The sequence below is a fragment of the Taurulus bubalis genome (genome assembly GCF_910589615.1).
Source record: "Taurulus bubalis genome assembly, chromosome: 6".
Classification (NCBI taxonomy): domain Eukaryota; kingdom Metazoa; phylum Chordata; class Actinopteri; order Perciformes; family Cottidae; genus Taurulus; species Taurulus bubalis.
Window position 1 is genome coordinate 14,446,739 of NC_136594.1, and position 9,099 is coordinate 14,455,837.

The following is a 9,099-nucleotide window of genomic DNA, read 5'->3' on the forward strand; positions in this document are numbered from 1 at the left end:
AATGTCAGACATATTTCTCTCCATTATAAAATGCAGTTAAGCGTCTATGTACTTGCTCTAATGTCATGGCAGCTTGCCGTAGACTTTATCAGGAAAGGGTGTTAAATTCAGTAATACCATGCCCTACCTTCCATCAGTAAGAAGCAAAGTTTACTCGACTGTGCTTAATGATATTGTATTCTTTTCTTGAGTTAATCATAACTTAAATTATAGTATTCATGGTCAACTAAATGTGGTCAACTAAATGTGCCTTAAAGTGCTAACAAGTAAGATGTAAATTGATCAAAAACAGAACAAACAACACTGCCAACCACACACAGTCCAAAAAACATTGACAAACCACATAGACATGCAGATGGATAAAAAAAGATATGTGTGAATCACATACAAAGGCAATCAAGACTCCGCCTCTCCATCAATACTATAACATGGGTCAGATAATGTAAGTTACTGAACAGAGCTTGCTGTCAACAGTCCCGGTAAGACCTTCAGAGTTTTGAGTTGAGTTATCTGGCACATTAAAATAACATTGATTAACTTATTCTGTGTCCATGACTTTTACCATCTGTCACTTTTTGTTTCTTCCATACAGATGGCCAGGCTGTGGCATCTCATGCTCCTGAGCTGGGCATGGAGTCCTCCGTGTCTGTCAGCCAGTGTGGGCTTCTATGGTTCACCTCAGGAGTGTGAAAAGACTCACTTTGTCCCTGGTCACAACCTGGGTGGAGAAGGCTTCAACATTGTCACAATGGAGCGGAAGGGTGCCTATGTCATCGACACGGAAACATGGAACATCGGCAACAAAACTTGCAAGATGTTCAGCAACAGCTACATGAAGAGAGAGCGTCAGAAGATCCCGGCTGCCGTGGTGGACTGGAGGATCCTCCCAAAGTGCAGTTTAAAGGTCTCCAGTATAGTCTACAATTCTGTTGAATGTCTTGTCAACGACTCCACCTCAGCTGTTTCCAATGATTGGAAAATTGGCCTCAAAATCCCTGTAGACCCGTCTGCTACTCTTGGTGTTGGCTTTGGAGGTTCCCACTCCAAAGAATCTAACTTTGCCATGAAAAAGTCCAAACAAGACCGCTACACCTTCCTTCGCCATTCTGTCTACTGTAGCTTCTATCGGTGAGTATGTGGATATATATATATATATATATATATATATATATATATATATATATATATATATTTGTCTTCTTGGCATTATCTATGAATTTATTTGGTCAGTTCACTGAGAAATGCTTTGTTTCACTGTGTCCTGGATAGACAAATTTGCAAACAACATTAACAGTGAATAAAATGGGGCCGTGATAGACTGTAACTGATTAATATATTTCCTGCTTCACAGCTACAGATTGGCTACACATCCTCCACTGAGTCGTGAGTTTGAATCAGCCGTGAACTCCCTTCCATCCTATTCATACAAAACATTATCATTGTATCGCAGTCTGATTGACACATATGGTACACATTATATTACACAAGTGTTTCTAGGTGGGCAAATAAAAGCAATCACTGCTGTCAAGACCTGCAAGGCAACCATGAGTGGACTGTTGGCAACAGACGTCAATGACTGTTTGTCAGTCGAAGCCTCTGCTAGCTTTGGAAGCACTGCCAGCATTGAGGCAATGACAAAAAACTGTCAGAGTAAGATGAAGAAGTTAGGCTCTGAGCACAAATTCAGCAATGTGTTTAGTGAGCGCAGCACAGACGTCATCGGTGGAAACATTGGCGGTGCTGACATCCTCTTTAATGGCCAATCAAACCCCTCTGCCTATAACGCATGGCTTGACTCACTGAAGTACACACCTGATGTGGTCCGATACAGCATACGCCCTCTTCACACCATACTGCCAAGCAGCCATTCTGCCAGGGATGGACTGAAGCAAGAGGTGGAGAAGTACATTATGGAAAACGCAGTGTTGAAAAAATGCTCAGAAAGCTGTAAGATTGGTCACAGATCCAGCAGAAGAGATCCTTGTGCTTGTGTTTGCAACAGTAATCCGAATATCAATTCAAACTGCTGTCCTGCTGGGAGAGGTCGTGCAACATTAAAGGTCTTCAAGCTCTATGCAGAAGGGTTATATGGTGATAAGTGGACTCAGACAGATGGTTCAGTGGAGGTGAAATATGGAAATCAGAATAAACGCACTGTCATCGTTAGTAACAATGACAATCCTAGATGGCCGGAGACCTTTCAGTTTGGACCCATTGTCATTAGCATGCAAAACAGACTTGAGTTCAATGTTTATGACGAGGACACTTACTGGGATAGTGATCCGTTAGGCCAGTGCTCATTTCGTCTGCGTAGAGGGAAAGTGAGGGACTCTTGCATGTTGAATCATGGCACCCTCTTTTTCTCGTACATAGTCGAGTGTGCACCAAGTCTCAGCGGTGACCAATGTCAGGAATACATGCCATCCTCCATGAGTCTCTCTCTGGCCAAGGTCTTCCACACCAGAAACGGGGTCCTTCTTGGGACGGGTCAGAGCTAGTCAGTCAGGTTGAGGTCAGCAGTTGACTATTTGATTTGACGATGAGCTTGAATGTAGTTAATAGCATCTTTCACTCTGTTGCTTTTTCTTTGTTTGACTTGTGCTTTCAAAACACAAATTTTATCCCAAAATGTTTTTGTGAAAAATTGTATTTGATAATCTACCTTTTCTTCTGCTTCTTTGTTAGTTACACAATCCGCCAATAAAGCATCAGCAAAGACAACACCGGTGTCCGTCTCATTTTATGTCTTAAAAGAATGTTGATTTTGTGGTTTACATGTAAATAAATGCAGAAGCTACAACAGACTGTCTAAACCTTTCTGGCGAGAGTGCTCAAATTGACCTAATATATGAACCGTAAAGAAATTTTGTTTAATACAAACTTGTATAGCATGTACCTACAAATGAGGGGTGTTGAGTTGGAGTTGTTGTCCTAAAGAAGATCTTTCTTCTCCAGAAACATTTGTCACTATTATTTTCCGACTACAATTAAATCTGAGAGGCTTTCCTGTTCAAGGCTGGGACAAGATGAAACACATAAGTATAAATTGCTCACTTGAACTTTACCCATACTCACTGATATCTGCTACTCCCTTGAAGGTCACTTTCCTGGCATTTTTTTGTTATGAATGACAAATATACATGGGTCTATTTTCATCATATCACAGCTGTTTTAATTAATTAAGCTTTAAATCACTCAAATCACTTGGCAATTTAAAACGTTTATTTTTATGGCTCCATTTTCCAATATAGCTACATTTTTCATCAATTCATTTTTGTTACTTCCATCCCTCGTAGAGTACAATGCTGCCTTCTTTTATTGTCTGAACAAATGCATGCATGGGAATGCTTTTGTCTTGAATATGCTACATATGGGCATGCATCTATGCATAAAAAAGGGTTCATATCGATGTGTGTATGTTTTCATCTTTGCATGTGTTCCTTGTGTGTGTGTGACACAATGTGCAAAAAACGTGATGAAGTGCCATGCATGATGACTGAGGGAGGGCCCAACACCCTTTTGCTGCCAACACATTTTGTTAATTATTAGAATTTCAATAATAATGTTGAAAACAAAATCATTGGGCTTAACCCAATAGTGCCCTTCAATTCACATTAGATATCATAATAATAATAATAATAATAATAATGATGTATGTAATAGATATATGAACTACATAAACAGAGAGAGAGAGAGACAGAAGGTCCCAGCTGGTGGACTGGTGAACCCACCTCAAGTCAAGGTCTCCAAAGTACTAATGATGAATGATGGTAAATAGATGATGATTTGAATGCTGCTTATCTCTGTGACAGTAAAGTGGTCCCAGATTAATACTGTGATACAGTGATACACTCCAAGGTGTCCTGGACAAAAACAAAATGGACCCGTCAGAGAAAGTGCAGCATTTACAGTATAGATAGATAGATACTGTAAACAGATGGATCTTTATACTCTAATCTACTGTGACACAAAATAACAGAAAGCAGAAGGAGCCACATGAAAGTACTGAGATCCACCCTTTTATCCTCACTTTCCTCTCGCTATCAAACAATGACCCCTTTACCAGCGTCCATTACTCAGTCTCACCCGCCCATCCAAAACAGGTCATCGTAGTTTCTCAACTTGACAATCTCCTGCTGGCCAGGTTTATCCACACCCCATTCCTTTCTCCTTCCCTTGCCTCCCAGAAGAAAAGAGACAGAGGCGAGGGGATTTGCCTCACGGTAGGTAGCTGTTTTATGTGAAGCATATGAGAGAAAAGAGAAGAAAGGTTTTTTGGCGAGGCTTGGTAAAGAGAGCCAGGATCCCACTTGAGGAGCAGTGGGTCTTAGGGCTGGATGATTTGTTTGGAGAAGCCCTCTCCAGCCAAAAGGAGGATTAGCTGCACACAGGTTCCCATGAAACCAAGGTGAATAGGGGAGGACTTTTAGAGGTTACCACACCGCTCATCTGATCCACTTCAAACTTGTATCGCCGGTGTATTGATGGAGACCCCATATGCAGTCCAGGGCAGCTCGCGGAGGGTGTAGGATAAGAGTCTAAAATATAAACTAATGTATAATGACAGAGAAGTCAAGGTTACCGTGGATGCAAAGCAGGTGCAATTTCACACTTTCAACTCCATTTATTGTCTGCAAGAAGGCCCTATGAGCATGCCATGATGAGGTCAGAGTGACACAAACCACACCTTCTATGTGATGAATACAATCTCAAATGTTCAAAAGACGGCGCAGGCAACCGCACAGTTATCAAACTTGACTTCCGCTAATTTCTATTCATTTATTTGTTTAGACACTGAGGGAAACACAACAAGCTGTGAAGACAACATTTACAAATTATCACCTTATAAAGTTGATGCAGTGGATTATTTACACAAAGACGTGTCAACATGTTTCTGGTGTCTCTCTCTCTCTCTCTCTCTCTCTCTCTCTCTCCCTCTCTCTCTCTCCCTCTCTCTCTCTCCCTCTCTCCCTCTCTCTCTCTCCCTCTCTCTCTCTCTCCCTCCCCCCCCCCACCCCCCTGCAATGAATCCTCCTTTCGTGAAGGTCACAATATTCGTTTTTTAGTTCATTTTTAAGGTTTTCAGCTTATGAATTGTATTGCATGATAGATGTTTCTATTATTTTGTCTCCCTCACATAAATCAATGAGGGCTGACTAAAAAATAGAAACAACTCTCTGTATAATCATTATATGCAACTGAATGCATTATGGGAAATGTCACCTCTGCAACCTTGGCTGAATGGGCAATGCCTACATGCATCATGGGTCTACATTTTCAGAACCTGTTTACGGTGGGAGGATGAAGACACTGAAGGTCCATGAAGAGTGTCTGCTGCCATCTTCTGGACCTGCCAAAGAATTACATAACCAGCCACGTTAGAGGAATTCACTATGAGTTCACGATGTCTCATTAGGAAGACTTGATATGCTGGATCACTTCACAAATTTAAGACAACATCTTTGCTGCAATGTGCCATATAAGTAAAGATGTATCAATATGAAAATACAATTTGCCTTGATCAGAACTTTTATTGATTGAACACGTTTGAACACAATTTGAAAGTGTTTCAGTTGTTGTTGATGTTTGTTGGGTTTGAGGTCTGAGTGTAAAGAAAATAATAAACTACGCTCTCCTTTCATTTTATTGAGCCATCAGTCAGTGCTGCGATTTAAGGCAAGAAGGAATATTTCATGCCTCTGTGGGAGAGAGTTGTGCATCTCTTTGGTCCATGATCAAGTGCAAGTCATATTTCCCCATTCATGTTTGACCGTGGGATTAAGTGTTGTCTTCTAACCCTAAAGTGTGTCTCCTTGCATAAGATTTATAAAAATAAATAATAAATTCAAGCTTTGATTTCAATTTTCTTCAAATGTTTTAGTTTTTGGTGTCATCTGGTCTGAGAAAACAAGATATTAGATATTAGCAACGTTTCACAGGCCTGTCTCAAGTACAAGAGCAATCTCAGAATTCATGCTTTTTATTATCTCTTCAAGGATTATGTCACTTCTTCGTGAGTGTGGACAAGGATAAGACTCGTCTGACACACGTGGCCTACTCGGAAACATGTGGGTGTCCGACCGTGTCCCATGTGATCGCCTTTAAAAACAGCTGCCTTGACCACTGCCCATCCCGCCACTGGCTCACCCAGTTGCTGTTGCTGTCCACGCCAACCTGGAAAATCTCTGTCCTCCTTTCATCTCCCAGTACCACCCCAGTGGAGGATTGAACAACTGATAGCACTACTGTCAACACCTCCCTGTGCATGCCACGGACGGCTCAGCTTAGCCTTGTGGCAAACATAGCGCAGATTAGCATGCCAGCAGTTCTCTTCCCAAACATGTCTGACAGCATTAGCACATGCTAACTCAAGGGCGTACGCGAGGGCCAGCTGTCAAGTGGAGGGAATTCCTCGCGCTTCACTCAAGGTCGCTCCCACCATTCAAAGCAACGGCGCCCTGTCATGGCTCCCACGCAAGGTGTTAACTCAGTATCGCTAACAGTTTAACTTGGATGTCCCGGCATGTTGGAAAGAGGGTCTTAACTGGTGCTTTACTGTCACACAGCAGGGCTGTGGCGTGTGATCGTCAGCTGCCACACATGATGAGAAGTCACGGGGAAGGCAACTGGGAGAGAGAAATATCGAAACTAAACTAAACAGTTTAAAGGACACAGATTCCTCAGTTTTAAACACTACTTCATCATAGTGCTAATAGCGGCGGACCGGCGGTATAATCAGACCTGATGGGATAAACATAAAGGTAAGTATAGTTTAAAAGTCTGTATCATGCTGATACGCTAATATTTACAACTTCTAAGGAAAACAATTGCATTTTGAAACTTTGTTTGCATTGCTTTAAGTCCTTAATGAATGCTGGTGATATTCTATATTGTGTAAAATTTAAATATGATCCAAAAATCTTCCAGTCACATCACCAATCCACAGAATAAAAGCCCCCAACAAATGCAGTTTACTCTTGCTTAAGAAACTTCAGCAACAAGTAGCATTGCTCATCTGTCAGTCTTTTTTTTTTTTTTCTGCATTTGTATTGTGCTTTTAAAGATTAACACCCTCAGTAGGAACACATGTGCTTGTTAACATAGACAGGGTAGACAAGGTGCAAATAATTGATAAATGGATGGAGGCATTGCCATTTTTAGAGAATATGTTTTTATTTTTGTTATTTAAATATGTTCTATGTGTAGCGTGATGGGCTAACTTACATTTGACTTGTTCATTGTGTTGTAAAGTGATATAACATGAAATAAATAAACATGTTACATGTCAGAAGAAAAATATACATATAACATATCTTGAGCCTTATCCTTTAAACCTCAAAATCACTTATTTAGTATTTAAATATGTATAAGATATATATCTATATATATATATATATATATATAGATATATATCTCTATATAGATATATATCTATATAGAGATATATATCTATATAGAGATATATATATAGATATATATATCTCTATATATAGATATATATCTCTATATAGATATATATATATATATATATATATATATATATATATATATATATATATATATATATATATATATATATATATATATATCTTATACATATTTAACATATCTTGAGCCTTATCCTTTAAACCTCAAAATCACTTATTTAGTATTTAAATATGTATAAGATATATATATATATATATATATATATATATATATATATATATATATATATATATATATATATATATATATATATGTGTGTTTATCTATTTGCATCATAGGTTGTGTGAGTGTTATGTACTTACAGTACAGATGTACTCGTATATTCAGTTTCCACATGGACTCTGACAGGGACTCACACATGAAGAAATACCGTCGCAGGCCTTTTACATTCTTTTCTAACGGAGGTGTGTATCTGGATTCCATCTCCTCTCACTCTGTCTCTTTTTTTTCAAAATCTTCATCTTTTTCCCTTCACTTCCAATACGCGGATGAGCACAATCTTACTACCATGAACTGAATTCTAACTAAAGATATTCAAATGGCCGATATCTGTATTCCAAACGGGGACATTTCTCACTCGGCATGATAGTGGAAACATAAAGCTTGAACAGTAAGTCGGGCCTGAATAGAATGGGTTGGCTTTAGACAGATTCAACAATTCATGCTGATTTTAATTACAGCCAACAGGGCAGTGCATGCAACATTAAAGGCACAGAATACACAGGGCTACGTTTCAGACAAGTCGTCCTCTCTCTATTTTCCTCCTTTGTCACTCTTTCTAGTCCTCCCACCCTCGGCTGCCCCCTCCTTCACTTTAATCCAGTGGCGGAATTTCACTCGACAAGTGATCAAAGACGAGTCGTGAGATGCCAGGTGCGGCTGCAGCTTCAACCGTTGACAACCACCTAGCAATTTTTCCTCCCTTCTTGTTCTCTTCTCTGGAAAAACAGAAGAAACCTAAACAAAGCTGGGCGAACTGCTGCGTGTGTTTGAGACGGTGAAAAACAGTTTCTTTCCCCACCTCCATTATTTTTAAGACTTTATTTTTTTTTCCCCAGAAGGGGAAGTAGGGATGTTTTTTTTCCTTCTTTTTGACACTGATCTGTGTTACCTAGTCTCCCGTCCCCCTCAGCGCTCGGTGTGGTGGCCGGTTTGAGGAGTTCTGTGACAGTAAATTACGACACTCTTGAGACAGACAACCAGCAGGAGTTGTGGAACAGAGAGAGGATGCACAACAGGGATTAGGCTTTATTAAGACTCAGCCACCACAGATGGGCAAAACAACACAGCGTGCGAGTGTGTGTCAGTGGATAAGTGAAGGATACAGCACAATGTATCTTTCTCAACCTATAGGTGGTCCCCCACTGAAGTAAGATACACATCAACTCTAATGGCTATCTTGTGTCTAAAAGTGTCGCTTCACTTGTTGAGAGAACGTCACCACACTGTGCTGCCGCTGTCTACTGCCGGCATGTAAGGAAGCAGGGATCAATCAGGTTGAGATGATGGGTTTTTGTTATTTGTTAGTAATTTCTAGACTTTTTTTTTTTCTTGAAGTCACACATAATGTTTTAAATCTTTTGTACAATATGCCTTGTATACTTTTTATTG

General features: G+C 39.9%; 1 protein-coding gene across 1 annotated transcript; it reads left to right on the plus strand.

Moving 5' to 3' along the window:
• Nucleotides 1-592: 592 nt before the first annotated feature.
• Nucleotides 593-2,498, plus strand: LOC306737432 (perforin-1-like; the record flags this gene model as incomplete). The annotated part of the gene is made up of 2 exons (XM_079219166.1): nt 593-1,128; nt 1,352-2,498. The coding sequence occupies 2 exons, from the start codon at nt 593-595 to the stop codon at nt 2,496-2,498; spliced, it is 1,683 nt and encodes a 560-aa protein (XP_079075292.1).
• Nucleotides 2,499-9,099: the final 6,601 nt, after the last annotated feature.